The sequence below is a fragment of the Melospiza georgiana genome, chromosome Z (genome assembly GCF_028018845.1).
Source record: "Melospiza georgiana isolate bMelGeo1 chromosome Z, bMelGeo1.pri, whole genome shotgun sequence".
NCBI classification, from domain to species: Eukaryota; Metazoa; Chordata; class Aves; order Passeriformes; family Passerellidae; genus Melospiza; species Melospiza georgiana.
Window position 1 is genome coordinate 71,041,324 of NC_080465.1, and position 18,327 is coordinate 71,059,650.

The 18,327-nt window shown below is 39.1% G+C and overlaps 1 protein-coding gene across 1 annotated transcript in view; it reads right to left on the reverse strand.

Moving 5' to 3' along the window:
* The window catches only part of SLC1A3 (solute carrier family 1 member 3), a 65,385-nt gene that overhangs the window by 17,253 nt on the left and 29,805 nt on the right, over positions 1-18,327 (reverse strand). Inside the window, exons 4-5 of the mRNA XM_058043856.1 lie at positions 2,284-2,488; positions 522-564 (exon numbers count right to left, since the gene is read on the reverse strand). Coding sequence (XP_057899839.1) covers positions 522-564; positions 2,284-2,488 — 248 coding nt within the window. The remainder of the gene's footprint in view (positions 1-521; positions 565-2,283; positions 2,489-18,327) is intronic.

Genomic DNA, 18,327 nt, shown 5'->3' on the forward strand with positions numbered 1-18,327 from the left:
CAATGTAAAAAAAGCACTCCTAAGGACTTCTACTGTAGGTGACAGGAAGATCTTCATTTGCTTTTTTTGTTAATGCCCATAAAATTTTTTCCCCTGTTTCCAACCTATGCATATTTGTCATGTGGCATCCTTGGAAATCTTCCAGTCTTTGCACAGATGATGAATATCTCAGTATCTCCCAGTTTAACACAACACTGTTTTAGAAAAGTAGATCCTGAATTCACTCTAATGGACCTTGCTGCCAACTGATGAATTTGACATTTTGAAAAAAGTAATTTTTTGATTTGCCAAACTGTGTGGGTTTTCTTCACTTCTCCTAACAAACACTGTTGTCTCAATATGATTGAAAACAGCATAGATTTAGGTGGTTTAGTTCAGGGAATTTTTTTTTTTTTTTGACATCTGGCAGCAAATGTAAGTTATGTTCCTGCTGTAAGTAGATATTCTTAAGGCAAGCATGGTTACATTTAATTTCTTACTTCTTCATGTTTTATTTGGAATTAAAAAAAATTAAAAATTACCTGCTTAAAGCAAGCTTCCACCAGATTTGGAGGGAACATATTTCTGTGAAAGAGAAAAAAAAGAACATGAGAATAATATGGTAATAATTCCTTTAGTAAGGACATAGCTAATAAAAGAACTGGAGAGCTAATTTTTGAGGAATCCTAAGAATAATATGTGATTACATATTCAGTGAGTAGAGCTTTGCATGTAGCATTGGCCTGGTTAGCTTTACCAGGATGAAATGTAGGATTGGATAGGTTCTGGCAATTAGAATCTCTGTATTCAATGTTGTGTAACAGGTCTGGTTATGGAGAAGTATATTAGCTAAATTACTAAATGTACAAAGCTCTATGGGCTCACTTTTAATTTTGTACTTATTAATGCATTATGAATCCAGATTAATAAATACTTTAATAATATTTAATATATTTTGAGTTTTCAAACAATTTTTGCATTTATGTTGTCTAGTATTTAATGATATTTATTACTTAATTTAGTCTCATTGTGGTTATACGCAAATCTTTCTGAAGTTTGAGTATTCTGTAATAATAATAATACATACATGTGTCTGTACATTTGTTGCAGATAGGGGTTTGTTTGTTTGTTTTCCTTTGTTTTGTGAAATTCTGAGTGATTTAGAAACAGTCTAACTGAATAAATCTTGAGGATTCTGAGTGCAAACCTCTTCATGGAGGTTTCTGTAGTCCCCCTTTCTGGCAGCGTGATCCTTTCTCCATGTCTCCGTATTCTCCAAATGGGTTAGTGGAACACAAAATTTTGGTGGTTTTACCTGTGGAAAAGCTCCTGAGTTCAAAACCTCGGCTTCCCTACTCCCTGGAATGTATCTGTGACATATTAGCTCTGTAAAAGAGGTACTGCAGATTCTCTGAGCAAGGACAAAACACGATTTTACATCTGTGCCCTCTATCTCAAGCATTTTACTTGCCTGTTCCTGAAAGTCATTTCCCATTCATATAAATGGAATAAATTGAGTAGATGCACCCAGATTGGTGGCTACGATTCAAAATTGAAATAAATAAGTAAACAGGGATTCAGGTGAAGTGAGAAAACTGTTGCAAGTTGGAAGAAATGGAGAGGAATTTGGTAATAAGGTCTGTGCTACGGAAGGAGGAAAAAATACTGATGCGTATGGGTATGTGCAGATAGCAGAACAAAGGTCTTTCTTTTGAGAGAGAGAGAGGAAAAAAGAAGGAAGGAAGGAAGGAAGGAAGGAAGGAAGGAAGGAAGGAAGGAAGGAAGGAAGGAAGGAAGGAAGGAAGGAAGGAAGGAAGGAAGGAAGGAAGGAAGGAAGGAAGGAAGGAAGGAAGGAAGGAAGGAAGGAAGGAAGGAAGGAAGGAAGGAAGGAAGGAAGGAAAGAAAGAAAGAAAGAAAGAAAGAAAGAAAGAAAGAAAGAAAGAAAGAAAGAAAGAAAGAAAGAAAGAAAGAAAGAAAGAAAGAAAGAAAGAAAGAAAGAAAGAAAGAAAGAAAGAAAGAAAGAAAGAAAGAAAGAAAGAAAGAAAGAAAGAAAGAAAGAAAGAAAGAGAAAGAGTCTTCCTTTTAGTTTTAAAAGGAATTTCTTCCCTTGCAACTGCTTGATTTGGAAATAAATCCACATATCCTTTTTTAGCATTGTATGGGTTAGAGATATTGTTATCTCACAGTTGAAAGGAATTTGGCAACTTTATGCAATCACTGTTTAAAATTCTCTACTTTTGTTCTCTGTGAGTCTAATGTTACAATAGCTGTTGGTACAGAAAATGTGCAATATCATAGCCATACCTGATTAAATCAAGAAAGGCATCTGCTGCTGTCACTTGCACAATTTTGCCTTCTCTGTGCATGTTTTCCTTAGTACCTTTCCCGGGGTGGATGATGACCACAATGATTATGCCAATCAGCACAGCAATGATTGTAGTGCTCATGTAGTAGACTACTGCTCGGACTCCCATCTTCCCTGAGGCTTTACTATCCAGGGCAGCAATTCCTAGTGGATTTAAGCACAACGACATTCACCTGATACAGTTGAGACTAGAGTATGAGCTAAGCATGATCAAAATAGTTCTGTGGGAAGAGTTTTGATGATCACACTTAAAGCTACCCAAGGCAAGATATCCTTCATTTGCAGCTCATACAGTCACTGTCATAATCTTAAAGTAAAGATTGTTGGTCTTAAAGTAAAGATTATTGGTCTGATGCAGTGTGACACCCCCTATATTCCAGTGAGACATTTCATGGTTTCTGATCAATGTAGTTACCATAGTCTGAAAAATGTGCTGCACATAATTTATAATTGTAAGATAGAAAAGTGAGTACTCTTAAGTCATGTTGATAATGTTTGCAACAATTAACATGTATGAAGACTTTTATTTAATCCTCAATGGGCAACCTCAGATTACCTCAATCCCAAGCCATGGGAGTTTAAAACAGATTAAATGCTGCTAGCCTGTTTCAGAAAATCCTTACTATTGCATGAATAAGCCTTTATAGCCTTTCATAAACTTTGCAGAACTTGCAACATTAATCCTAATTCTTGGCTCTGTTTGGATCTTCTGTGAATATTAGGGTGCTCCCTAGGGCATCTTCTATAGTGTTTGCTCATCAGATTGCACTGATGAATGGCTGCAATGTGTTTTCTAATAGAAGGTGTAGCTCTGCCAGGGAAAGAGCTCTGAGTCTCTGAGAGGGAATGTCTCATGAGGGCTGTCAGAAATGGAAATGCTCTTTCTATTTCCAGCAGATGCAGCTAAGTCTCACAGTTCTTCTCCTCAAAATGTCCCACTCTTCCTTCTCCTCACTAATTGCCCGATCTTCATCAGGAGGGCTGTGCCATCTGCCTCACAGCAGATGCCTCGTGCTTCTTGTTGCAATCAAGCTTTCAAAGTGCAGAATGAAAAATAGGGTTAGAAAAGGATTTTTAGCTTTATTATCTCCTCCTATGTGGAACTGCCTAGTCCATACTTCCTAAGATTCCCTACACATTTATAGGGATGCTACCTTTGAACATATGAAATATAAAAAAAGCTGACCAACTTCTGCTTTGGGTGCCTGTCTCAGATGAGAAAGCATTTAAAATAAGGCAAGAAGACCACAGGAATAGTATGGAAACTTGAATCATGGCCTGGCAAAACTAGAAGTTTTAAAAGTTATTGTAGATACACAATACTTGGAGCTCCAGTAAAAGCACTCTAGTCCCTGATGTGGCTGAGATCAAGGATGTGTCCCAGGCTCTGATCAAATCTCCAAAGTATGAAACCAATAACATGCTTTATACTTACCCTTTCAGTTCAGCTTTTTTCATTTTCTGCCCTTTTGGCAGAGACCATTAGAGTCAGTAAGATTTGTACCCACAAAAGGAGTTGCAAACAGACATCACTAGATTCACACACTGAATTGTTTGGTTTATGTGTGTGCCATTGTAATGAAAGAACAAAGTGTCCAGCAAGAAACTGAGCATGGAAATCCAGCATTTGAAGCATTTGATCCTTCATTTCTCTACTCAGCTTTTCAACCTGCAAAACTGGATTATTATGTTCATCATATGTTTACATTTATGATTTGAAATGCTGTGAGGAAAATGGTAAATACTAGCAAGTTACAAATAGCTTTTCAAGTTTTACAAACAGGAAGTCCTGTAACCCTCTTATTTGTGGATGGAAGACTGATTTTCTTTTAGAGTCCTCAAGTAAAGCAAATATGAAATAATGCAAATGCTGTTAGCCAAAAAAAGAAATAAAGTTAATAATTTTGGGGAAATTTAGATCTGCTATCAAACTGCACAGCACATATCTCAGACAGCATTTGTTACAAATTGTATTTTTAAAGTATTAATATGGCACTTAAAATAAAACGTATGTTACAAAGTGAAAGATTGAATGTTTACATACTAGTCCAGTCAATTTATTTTTTGTAGATTTAATCAGTTTCTTTCTTTTCTTTTTCTTTCCAAAATAGCAACAATGGTCTATTTATTTTTTCATTTTGGATAAGACCATTTTTAAATTTGTTTCTCAACCTGAGCACAAACAGTTAAACTGTACAGTTTAGTAGGAATGTTTGGACATGCAGAGATTTTGAATCAGTCAGCTCCCAATATGCTGCCCTTTTCAGATAATAGGACCAGAGGCTGAGCACTGTCATTCTTAGAGGATTTGCAGGCACACCTGCCTGTGCTTTAACCAAGCCTGACTTTTTTTTTGTACTTCACCCCTTATGAAGATTGAGCCTCCTACACGCCAAAAGTCACAGGGAGTCAGTGTGGGGCAGAAACGATTGCTGTTTTGAAGGATTAGATATTTTGATCCTGATTTTTTCTCGGGCTGATTCTGGGACTGAGTGGTGAACCATGCGTGAGCAGACGGTCAGGGAGCAGGAGCGATCTCTCATCTTTGCAAGCTGCTTTCCAGCCTGGCTTCCCAGGCTGCCCTCGGCCTGGCACTGCATTGCTCCTTTTTCTAGGCTGCTCAGTCTCATTCCGGCTCTTGCTATCAGATAATTTATTTCTCAGCTTGGACATAGGGAAGAGCAATTCCTCTCTTCTTGAGCTGTAACTGCTTGTGGTATGTATAGCAGAAAGCATTCAAAGCAGAGGGATGACAGGCTAAGTATGAACAAAAGCTGTTTGAGGGGGAAACAAGTGCTCACCTCTGCGAGCCCTTGCTGGGGGCCTGCTGGGCAGTCTCCCCTCCCACTGCAATTAAAGGGAACTGGGCAAGCTGCAAAAGCTTCCAGCATACCAGCAACAACAATTGTCTAAAATAATATTTAAAATCCATTTTTAAAACACGGGAAAACGAGAGGGGCTGTTTCCTTTGCATTTTAAGATGTTGACAAGACTCCTTAGAGCTGAATGTGGCTCTGGAAAGGTCCCCAGAGCTTTCATGTGCCACAAAGCATTGTATCCTCAGCGTGTCTTTTCACAGTCAGCCAGCAAAGCCCGCATTGTCCCGTTGCGGGAGATGTATGTGCCCCTTTCATCCTGCTCGCTGCTCTCTGCTCCTCGCTGCTGGCTCCAGCGCCTCTGCCTCCCCTCTGCTCTGCCTCCCCTTCCCCAGGGGGCCTGGGAAACTGCGCCGTGCCACCAGTCCCCACGCACAGGGATGCTCCAGGTTGCCAAGGGGATCTGGAGCAGAGCCCCTGCAATTTCTCCCAGCGTGTGCGCTCACACAACATGAATGGGAATGATTTTTTTAAGCGCTGATGGGGAGGAGGGAGGGAAGGAGGCTGGGGAGAAGGAAGGGGAGAAAAGAAAGAAGGGGGTAGGCATAAGTGTGCAGAACTCCAAAACCCCCCCAGGCTTTTTACCCCATCTTCTTCCTTCACCTACCCCTTCCCTCTCTTGGGAAGTAACACTGTGTGTGAAATAAGGACATGAGAAGGAGTTCTCCAGAGTGTCACAAAGCAAAGCACTATTTTGTTGCTTAACAAAGATATTAGTGAAAAAATGAAAATATTTCAGAATATAGGAAAGGCAAGGAGAAGGTAAATATATAATTAAAAGAGGAGAAAGAGAGAGAAAAGATGCAGGGAAAAGGAGAAAAAAGATCTAGTTAGGAGGACTTTAACAATTCTGAATTGTTAATCTGGTAGTTTTGATTGCTCATCTGACTTGATCACTGTTGTGTAAATTGGCATGAGCTATTGATTCTATGACTCATCATGAACAACTACTATATTATGAATAGTCACAATATTATGACTACTTTTATGTCAATTATATTTTATTTATGATTTTCTATTATATAAAATTCTAGGATTTACCAAATCCGTATCAAAAGCATGCTGCACATAATCTATGTGTAATATTGGATTATAACAGGGCACACTAATGCAGAGTGGCACACTAATGGTACTGTACTCCTGGAAGATCAAGCATAAAATACACTGAGCATGTTTTCTTTAGATAATGTTTAAGACAAACAGCTTTGAATCTGTTTGTTCAAGACCAAATTCCAAGGAATTGTTTTAAAAACTGGAATGTAGAACCTATACTAGAAGTCCTACAGCTTCAAAATACCAGAATACTTTCTCCCTTTAATTAGCACAATAGAATCAATGGAATAAACTGATTTGTGCAGAACAGTCCAATGTCCTCAACAAACTATTTCAGTCTGAGACTGGAGTTTATGCCTAGTTTTCCCTATTACACTACTTGAAAGTTTCTGCCTGTAGTATTTTCCCTTTTTTTTTTTAAGAAGAATTAAACATATTACATAATTAAATGCAAACTGCTTTTTTCCCACAACAGTAACTGGTCAGCAGCTGGTATGCCTGAAGCTCTGTTTCTGTGTGTAAACTCCCAGCCAGCAAAGCATCCTTGGGTTTATATTTGGCTCCAAAATTAATCACTAACAAATGAGAGCCCATAAATAGTAGCTTTTAAATAGAATCTCTTTTCTTACACTCCAAAGTAAATAGCAACCCTCTGAGGAAAAACAGTCATTATGTAGGATTGATTCTAGTATTTTGGGTGATTTTTTCTTTCCTCGGGGCAAGCAAGACTGACACTGGGTGTAGAGGGTGTGCATGTGAGCATATACATTTATGCATGCCTATAATTTTAGTTTGAAAATGGTTAAAATGCTCAGCCACTGCTTATCATATTAAAAGTCCCCATTTCTGAATGTTTTTGATGCCTTTTAAAAACTTCTGACAAAACTAAGCAGTTTATGTATTTCCATTCCTACACTAAAATTGTTGTGGTTTTAAGTGTTTTCCCCCAGCGCTTTTAGATTTTTGTTTCTTTAAAATGCATAATGCCTTTTGATGCATAATGATAAGCATTTTAAATATTTTCAGCTGGGGCTGAAATGCCCATCTAGGCCAACTAGACCTCAGGGCTGACCAAAGATAAGAGTTGTTAATGGCATTGACCTCCTCAGCACTGGCAGGCAGGGGTTATTGGCCCCCTCTCTGGGAAGCTTGCTCCACTGTGCTGCCTCCCGCTCTGAGAGGTCAGCCCCTCCGCCTCCTTTTCCCCAAACCCAAAGTGCTCAGTCACTGCCCACAGGACATTGGTAACTCCTCTCAGTAGGGGAGATGGTGTGCTCAGGGCCCAGGTGCAGGCTCTTGGCTGAGCTGTCACTGACATGGGGTTCCCATCGGTGGGCACAGCACCCAACACCTCCGGGTCAGGATTCTAACAAGATATAGCAACATGTTGATGAAAATGCATAAAATAATGAAGCAGTTCTGAATGAGGATGCAGAAAAATCTGTCCATTCTGGTCCTTATACATGCTGACTTCTTGAAACAACAAAAAAGAGGGTTCCTATGACCATGATGAATTCTTTCCCTACTCAGCATATTAGAATTGAATTGATGGCACTTCCTTGCCAATGGAGATTTTTATATAAAATGCCTTTAGATGTTTTGAGCTAAGTTTTTATACACAAAACACTATTGTCGGTTTCTCGGCTGTTTAGGTGGCCTGGAAAGGCCCAGGGTGGCCTTGGACAGCCCGGCGCTTCAAAGGACAAGAAGAGACTTCTGATCTTGTTTCGGTCTCGGTGTTTATTAATTGTTTATCTAAAAGATTTTCTTTCAGCCCGACAGAGGTCTGCACAGCAAGCCAGCCATGGGCACACTCCCGCAGCCCCTGGGGCGGTCACTTATCTTTATACCCGAAGTTACGTATACAATATTTATCATTTTTCCCCAATACCTTCTACCCTTATTAACCGGTGCACTTCTAGTAAAGACCAATCCCAAAGTGCCACCATCACCACAGAAGATGGAGGCCAAGAAGAAGAGGAAGAAGAAGAACAGGACACGCCCCAATTCCTCCATCTTACTTCTTTAGACCCCCCTGTACAGAAATCCTAAACCCTGTGTCTCACACTCTAATTAACTTATCCCTTCACCATTCACCCCAGTGAAATCCTCCCAGTCCTCATACAGGTGTCGTCTCCTGTGTAGGATCAAAGTCCTGCCACCAGACACTTCTGGCAACATTCCAGGACCTCCGAGCCCCCCAAGGGTGGTCTCGGCTACTCTGCACCTCTGTCCTGAGGTGCTGAGATCCCACACACTATGAACAGAGCATCTTTTTATTCCTAATTATTTTCCTGTTTACTTTTTTATGGTCTCTTCATTAGGAAACTGCAGTTGCTTGTTAAGGACTCCTATGGTGGAGCAGCAATAATGGCAACTGTTGACTCAGGAGTGTTGCCCTAATTTTGTTCCTTTAAGGTTGTCTTTCACTCTCCTAATGAAGCAGTCTCAAATGGGCTACTCCCACCCCCTACATCCACTAAGCACTGTGTGATGAGTAAACTCTCAGTGTGAGACCATGAGAACAATCCCTTTTGTGTATGTTGATGAGGATTTGTGGAAATTAAGAACATTGTGCAAGGTCACGGTAAAATATGCTGACAAAAAATTTGTAAGGAAAACAATTAGTTAGGTAAAGGCAGTGGAGGTATTGCCCAAGTTTAATTAACATGATTAAGCACTAGAGTTTTATTCTAATAGCAGCTGAATATGTCCTCTGTGGTGCTGATCATTCAGAGAAAACAAAAGTTAAATTTAGGCCTTGACATTTGGGCCCTTCACAAGATTAGGTACAAATTTTACCCAAACTCTAGACTAGAGTTTTTTAATAATGGTAACAGTAAAATAATAAAATTGCAAAGAAAAAAAGACATGAACATTTTCAAAGAACTATATGGATAGATGAAGTTCAGCAATATTAAATCAATATGGCTAATGACTTCCTGAAGCCACTTAAAATATATGTCTGAAATACAGTCTTTTTGCATAAACTGATAAGTTGCTCCCAAATATCAATTTAACTAATCTCTGTTTAGATATGAATTTTTAGATAATGCAATTAGATATTACATTAATTTTTTCCAGTTCTGTTAAGAACAGTGGGCAAATAGAGGAAAATTAGCAGTTGTATTTGATCCAAAATTATGTGACCGTGATTAAGCCAAGCTGACTAATGAAACCCATGGCTGGGATATAGTAATGCAATTCAAAGAGCCAATTAAATGGCTAAGAATGGCTCCTAAATGAGTAGCCTTGCCCCACAGCAGCAGTCCTGCCCCATCCTTGCCCGAAAAGGATCACCTCTGGATTTTGTAGGGTTAGTTTTTTCTGATAATTTGTCATTTTGAATTACCCCAGAACTGTGTCATGTGAACACCATAACTTTTACAAGGGAAGCAGAAGGAAAGTGTCTGGGGCAGAAAACTAGCAAACACCTGCTTTTTTAGCTACAGTTTATTCCTTAGAAGGAGAAGGTTTGTGAAACCCTGGCACAATAATGTCTGAACATCATTGAATGTTATAAATGGAAGAGATCCAAATAATCTTTAGTGGCTTTACAGTGAGTTTTACCTTTCAGTTAACCATGAATAATAAAAGACTCTCTTGTTGTGGTTCATCACTGAGTAATGCTCTTTCAGTAAAACAGCTTCATTTTATGAAACCTAATCTTTTGTGTGTGCTTGAAAGTATTTCTTGGGCCATCAAGTTTAGCCTTCTAATACAGCAGAGAAATACATTCTAGAGTATTGGTTAAAATCTTACTGAGTTTGAGGTTCAAACCAATAGCAACTTTTATCCCAACAATTTCCATGTTTGGATATTCCACAGCCTTACTCTCTTTTTAGCTTGCTTATTTCAGTGCAAAAATAATTTGATTTGGTCAATGTCCAGATGGAGACCCATGATGGATGGTGTCCCTCAGGTGTCTGTATCAGCCCTGTTTGACATTCTCATCAATGACACAGACATTGGATTGAGTGCAACCTCAGTAGGTTTGCAGATGACACCAAGGAGAGAGGTGTTGGACATGCCTGAGGAACAAGATATCATCCAGAGGGACCTGGACAAGCTCGAGGAGTGGGCCCAGGTGAACATCATGAGGTTTAAACAAGACCATGTGCAAAGTGCTGCATCTGGTCAGGGCAGCCCTGGGTATCAGCACAGGCTGGGCATGAACAGCCCCAGAGCCCTGCCCAGAAGGACCCGGTGGGTGAGAGGCTGGACATGAGCCAGCAAAAGAAGCATAACCAGCAGGTCAAGAGAGGGGATTTTCCACCTCGACTCTGCCCTCATGAGAATCCACCTGCATGGGAGTGGAGCGCTGCATCCACCTCTTGGGTCCTCAGCACAGGAGAGACCTGGATCTGTTAGAGCAGGTCCAGGGGCCACAAGGGCGTCAGAGGGACAGGGCACATCTTTTTTGAGGACAAGCTGAGAGAGTTGGGGCTGATCAGTCTGGAGAGCAGAAGGCTCTGGGGAGACCTTTCAGCACATTCTAGTACATAAAGGAGGCCTGTAAGAGACAGGAGGTGAGACTTTTCAGTAAAGTCTGTTATTACAGGAAAGGGGGTAATGGTTTTAAAGAGGGCAGATTGAGGTTGGACATAAAAAAGAACTTTTTTACAATGAGGCAGCTGAAACACTCACTGCCAGAGAGATGGTGTCTCTCCTATCCATGGAAACTGTCAAGGTCGGGATGAAGAGGGCTCTGAGTAACCTGATCTAGCTGAAGCTGTCCCACCTGATTGCATGGGGTAGGAAAAGATGACCTTAAAGGCCCCTTCCAACAAAAACTGTTCTACATTTCTTCCTTTAAAATTCTTCTCTCTGTTAGTGTGAGTCACTGAGGGCAGGGAAGAATTTCATAAACCTCCCCTTTACTCTGCTTGTTCTTGCTAAAGTATTTATAAACAATGAAGTATAACACCTGGTAAAATGAAACATGTCAATATAAAGCAGTGCATCTACTGAGTGTTAATGATGCTTACATTACTAAATGAAAGCTCCTACAGGATTATGCTTTTCTGTTCTGAAAAGTGTAGTTGGCTTGCTTTTCAGGTTTGCAGTATAACAGGATACATTTGAAGAACCAGTAGGAAAGCACATTTCCTGAAACACATCTGCCTGAGAAGGACCCTGCTGCGGGGCTGCTGAGATACTCATTTAACTCTTCGCATTATTCCGTCTTTTGCTCACAGTATTGGAATGTGACGAACAATATGCTTTTTGAAGGGAAACTAGGGAGTAATTTATCTTCTTTATGTGTGCTAAGCAGAGCAGGAGGGAGATGCAAGCAGGGATTCACAGCAAGCCATGGAGCAGTGATTAGTAACAGCTGACAGTCTCAAACCAAGACTCTCTTTCTTTGGTTACTTCATTGTAATAACAGAGTACAAAGAGCTGACTGTCTTCAAGCCAAGAATCAGAGACCCAGGAACACAGAAAATAGCAGCTCAAAATTTTTTTTGGTAACAAAACACTATTGCTACCTGCACAGTGCAATTCTAAAAAGACATCCTTTTATGCCCAGACACTTGAACTAAGCTTTCCTGGAAATGAGATTCTTATGCTGGACATAAAGCTGATTATTTTCTGTGTAAGGAGTGAAAGAAATAAGTATATTTGTTTATGAAAAGGCATAATGTAACATGGTAAATTAGTTCAGTTTAATCAGGAAACAAGTTTATTTTAGTAGCTGATAAGCCAAAGCACATTCAATTAGTTTAAATCCTAAAGTGCATGTTGTTGCAAGACTGAAATAAATATGGTAGTAGTTGTGCGACTTTTATCCTATTCCCTGAGGATGAAATATTAGTTTTCATTTATTTTGAATGTATTGCCAAAAATACCTGCCTTAAGCATGAAATGCACAGCATCCTACGAAGTGATACAAGCGATAAAATTACCTTTGCTTTCTGGATGGTGCTGAGCACATTACTCAGTGCTCCATAAAAATCCCTAATGCAATTTCTCAAAATATATGTGCAAACTTTTAATTTGCTAAAATGTTGGTCTGAGTTTTGGCAGACTATGTCAGGAGCTCTTCACAGACATGTTTTTGTATGTGCAGCACTTATTAAACAACATTCCACAAATGTACAGTGCTTCTTTTATCTGACTGGCTCTATACAGTGTGGTGAAGCTGCAAACTATTTATTCTACTAAATCACTCCTGATTTACGTTAGTTGCTGCTGAAAAACTAGTGAGAAATTAGAGGTATCCATAAGTAGCTGGTAGTGCAGTCTAGTGTAAAAAATAAATTGCTTTTACATCTTGGGTATGTTAGAAGTGCCTGAAGAGACACTTAGATGAACTGCTAGAAAAATGGACACAGTTCTAGTCAGAGTGGTGCAAGATTTAAAGAATGGGAAATGAAGCTTCTCCCCTAAAAAAAGAGAGATAGACGTCTCTGTTTGTGTGCAGAACTACATGGGTTTTGGGGCATGGGATTGTTCTGATCATTAACTGGTCAGAGCTCTATGCTGGGGACATCATCTTCTCACTTAAAATATGATTCAGAATTGCTGGCAAACCTGTTCTTCACTGAAACTTCCAATAATAGACTCTATTGCAATGGTAGTATCTTATTTGGATGTTTGTCCACTAGGATCTGACACGAGTTAATTTTATTGAGTCCATGCAGCAACCATTGTTAGAAAGGAAGCTTTGCCCAGTTGGATGTGACTCGATAAAGAGTTGAATCAATGGTAGTGTGCGACTAATGCATCTGGCAACACCATAGCCTTTGGTTTTCTGCTTGGATTTTTAATTTTAGCACAATTTTTAAAACATCGAGAGCACTGTTTGTTAATTCATCTATACTAAGATAATTTGGAAACAAACGGTGCGACGTTGCCTTTAGGTGGGTATGAGTAATTTGAAGGCTTTATTGAGTAATGTGAAGTTCCATTGTAACTGTTCACTCACTAAAGAACTCTTCATGGCTTTTGTTGTTGCAGTAGCTACAATCTACTCTTGCAACAGTTTATTAATAATAAAAATCGCCCTGCTTTGTTGTTTTGTTCATTTTAATAAATCTTGTCAGTGACACTATGCCAATTTGTGCACCTGTGCCTGACCTAAAAGTTTTAAGTGTTTGTTTTTCTTTCATCTAGCAGTTGATTCATCTGCTGCTGTTTTACCCAGTGATCTCCCATGAGCTGCTCATGGAGCTAGTGGGTTTTTTTTGGTGTATCTTGCACACACTCTGCTGGTGTTTACATCTCCTCACGAACCTTTTAGTTTATTACATTCCTCCCCATGTGCCCTGCATTTTTTCATCCTGTACTGTTTTAAAGCACCTTGTATGCTTCCGTGGAGCATCTTTGCTGACTTTTCTTCTTTCACACTTCAAGTATAATTTTAACTCCCTCCAAGTTCAGTTGTTATCTGCACTGTAGCAACAAAAATCACTTTCAGTGAAACTCTGTGGTACCACTGCTATCCTGCTCCCCACAGTGATAAGAGTTAGCTCAGTTATCTCTCTATGACAGCGATCTTGGTGTAACAGCTTCGCAGTCTGCAGAGGTTTGTCCTGAAACACATTATACCCAAGCCTGTGCTGATATTTGTGCAGGACCTAATGTACTGATGCCTCAGTTCCTCTGAGAGCTCAGGCACAAATAAGGTGCGCCACTACACGGCATCTATTCACGTCAAAAGGAAATACACAGAGCTCTTTCATGTGTCTAAGTCATTTTTTGAACTAGAAACTACAGAGCAGTAACTAATTACACAATACAGACTACTTTAGGATTCCTTTTTTAAAGAATCACAAGAACTTGCATTTGGCAAAAGAAACATTGTGCATAAACTTGTTTATAAAAAAAATCCTGTGTTGATAAAGAATGTAGAAACAATTTGATACTTCCTTTATCATATATAATTGTCTATTTAAAGAGAATGGTATCTGATACAGAAATTGTTAGAAAAAATTTTGTATAGATATGATTAAATTTCTGAACTTGCAGCCTTTTGAAATGCCACTTATAATCTGTTAGTTAATATGTTAATAATAAATGAGAATATCCTAATGCATAACATGATAGCATTTTTCCTTTTTTTCATAGGAGTAAATCAGAACCTAACTACACTCTAAATTCACCCCAAAAAATTTAATTAGTAACAATCAAATCAAGTTTAAGAAAAAAATAGCTTCTATTTGTGAATTTAAGGTCCTCTGGTAATATGCCATATGAATACTAAGGAGTCATTACTTTAGCTGCAATTAGTCTATTATGTTTTCAATTGTCATTATAATTTGGAGGGTTTTTTTCACAATTCAGTAATGATGTTAAGGCTCTTCTGAGAACTCATTAAGAAAGTGTGGAATTGGAGTTTCATGAGAACAGGCTTTTGTTTTCCTTCTTTTCTCTCTTTTGTTTCAATGACCTCTTGAACTTTGGGTCACTGATTCAGTTACAGCCTTGCAAGATCAAAGACATACATATTTTTCTTTGTATTTCTTCATCTTACAGACTTGTAGGAGGGAATGGAAAGAAGTTAATACTTACCCTGGAATGCCTGACAGTAGCAATCAGTACTTTTTAATAATATTATTACACTCTTTTCAGGAAGTTACAGTGCTAAGTACAGATGAAAAAGAGGGTTTGGTATCCACAATTCAAGTGCTATACAGTTGCCATCTGGACACTATCTGCTTGTTGGCAGGATTCAGAATATGAATCTCTATGATAGGTCAGCAGTATCAAGAAAATATCAGCTGATTTCAAACTAAACACATGGAAGAGAAGAGAGGGGTTTTTTAGGTTACCCTTATTGCTGGACTGTGGTGTTTTGCAGAACAGAAAACTAACCTTTTTTTTTTAACAAACAAGTAATCATCCTATATCAAATTTGAAAGGTTTATTTTCTAATGGATGATGGTCCTTTGCACAGGTTCATTGGCCATGAGACAGATGTTAACCAGGCTTAGTAAGAACACATTCTATAACTTGGTTTTTCAGAGTCTGGGGAATTTAAACATAATGGAATTGTAAAATCTGGACAAAGCTGATTTTTAGTGCAAGAATGAATTAGTGCATTAATGAAATAGCCATTCTTTAGGTGAACTCTTGACCAAAACCTACTTTCTCTCTAGCTCTGAAAAGAAACTATATTCACTTGAGAAGCTCTGATTTTATCTAAGTATTCAGAAATAAGTTAGAAGTGGGTGGTGAAACATCAGAAGTAAGTATTCAGCTTTGCATGTGAGTAAAGAGAAAATGAGAGAGCTGTTTATGGTGGGAAGAATCAGACTCATTATGTTAGCTGCAGTGCAAATAGTGTATTTCTAGTGTTATGCTGTACTTTTGTTTTTCTTATCTACCACCAGTAAGGAGCTACTTGTACTGTTGTCTAAGGATGAAAAAATGCATTTATCTGAAAAAGAGTTGATCCTGTTTAAGTATACAATTACAACAAACCAAGGTCTCATTCTGAAAACGCGATGAATTGAGGCATATAAATAAATACTATTGTTAAAGTACTTAGTCTGAAAACCTCTTCACAACTTGTGATACACTTGAAGCCCTTCAAGATCTTCAGTGAAGTAGAGAAGATGAATATTGCTGGAAGATTTATACCAGATCTGGTAAATCAGGAACTAGAAGTCATGTTCTCCAAATACTGGAATACTGGTTTTGGGTAAATCCCAAAATTTTTCAAACAAGTGCTCTCTGTATTGTGACTCTTGAGTTTTCGGAATACAGTTGGGATCTATTTGTGAGCTTCATTTTACAACCAGAGGCCCAGAATTTAGTTTGCTTTGAATTTTTGCTTCCAGAGATGATGTTTCTTTAAGAATAACATTAAGACCTGAAAGCTTCTGTTGGCACAAACGTTGAGTTTTCTTTATTTGCATATTAATTCCTCAGTATTAGAATTGAATTGCTATTCAACTGTGTGAAGCTGTAAAGAACTTTATCTTTTCCTTTCTACAAGACAGTAGTTTTATCTCTCTTTTTTGTCCCCACAAGTCTCCCTCTATTCCAGTAGTTTTTACTCATCTTTGTAGATCATCATTTGTATATCTTCCCTTGATAGACACCTGTAGAGAATAGGGTCTTTTCAAGATGCTATTGATAAAAGGAATGCACAGAACTTCTGTGTCTGATAATCCAATGAACCAAAATTTCAGCTTGTCATCCCAGGTGCCTTTCTTGCTAGTTTGCTGGACATAAGTGTGCCCACACTAGCAGGAGCTCAAAGTGTGGGGTGTACGAAACTGCCTTTTTTTTTACAGAGCATGCAAACCTCGGAGGAATTAATGTTTGTGTTGATTGGACATGTCCCTCTTTCCTTTGGAAATACTGCGCTTTGCAACAATGCACACTTGTTCAAAATCAAAACCACTAAAAAAACAAACTCTGTTTGTAGTGGGATACAGTATGGGTAAATGAGGATAGTATAGAATGTAATCTTATCCCCTAAAGAGTTGCAGCTGAACCAATTACTAAAGATTAGGGGCAGGCCTGATGACAACAGGCCACACCTGTGCCAAATTAGAACAGTGTTACAAAAGAGTGGATTGCTGGGAACTGGAGTTAGAGGATTACTGCAAGGCTAAGAGTTGGTGCTAAGAGGAGCTGCCCATGGGAGGCATTGAGGCGGTATGAGGCTCTGGCAATATGGAGTCCTTGCACTGTAATGATAATAGAACTCTTGATATATAAGACAACATCTGTTGACCTGAGGAACAGTGAGACAGACAACTCAAGAAAAGACTGCCTTGAGGACAGGTAGAGGTCTGTAAATTTATCTTTAAAGATTTCTGGAATCCAAATGGCACTTGCTACCTTGCAGAGACTAATAAATGTGATTTTAGGTAAGCTAGTGTAGCTTTGCTGTGGTGTGCATCAGTGGCAATATTCTGTCAAACCTGGGAAGACCAAGTCCTAGAGAGAATCAAAGGAAAAAGGCAATGTGGAATGGAGAAATGTGGCACCAGAGAGGTGCAAGTGAACTATCTGATGCAGTGCATGGAAGTGGCAGATTATGCCCAGACTTAGCTCAAACTGATGCTTTCTGGGGTAAGCCACCATCACAAAACCCCTGTCATTTCTGGGGTCACCAGAGCTTCTCACCAAACTTCAGCAGGGCGAAAGCTGAACCCCAGGCTCACCTGTGTGAAAAGAAACAGATCTGACTCTGTGAGTCTGGAAAAGTTTGCACCAAGAGAATTTGTACCAAATTAAGGAAGACTGGCAACTCTGTGAGGAGATTCTAGGCTGCAGCAAATACTTTGCAATGTTCATGACTGTCTCAGACATTCCTCTGGAGACAACATTGTAACACAGGAATAAGGAGAATGTATTCTACCATTCTGTCAGCTATGTCTCTGCAAAAAGTTAAGAACTAGGGAAAGGAACTAGGATACAACTGGAAAGCAATTCCTATCAGTGAGGCCAGCTCTTATATACTTGCAATGATTATCTTTTGAGATATTCTCCACACCATCAGCAGCATCATTTACATTTTGGTGCATTTGTTTCTCAAGATCTGGACAGGATGATGTAGAATGTACTCAGAAACAACCTATGAGTAAAGGAAAAATTATGCACTACCTGGAATGTCTGGATGAAAAGAATTCTAGCACATGCTGGAAGTGCTTTGTCACTCCCTGACATATAACACAAATCCCACATACTGCTGGTCCTCAGTTGTATATCTAGTCTCAATAAATTTTTAGAGATTTTTGTTCTGAGAGTTTGTTTTCTCCTTCTTATTCTCCACCAGTGAGAGCTGTGACCTGTGGCTGGAATGCTAGGATGAACAATTATCTGGGAAGCCTTCCTCCTCATCCAGACAATCTAACATGTTACTGGAATCCAGACCCAAAGCTTGAGTCCTGTAAGCCTTGTAGTCCACAGTGGCTCTCCTCATTTTCCATTGCTCAGAATTCAGGAACTCTGAGCAATGGAATTCCACCAATGCTTTCAGTACCTCTGCCTCCAGTGATGGTGACAATGATGGATCTAACTTATAGACGTTTATAATCCAGATACGTGTTTGAAGGACAGTATGTAGTAGATCCAACAATTACCTTTGAGAAT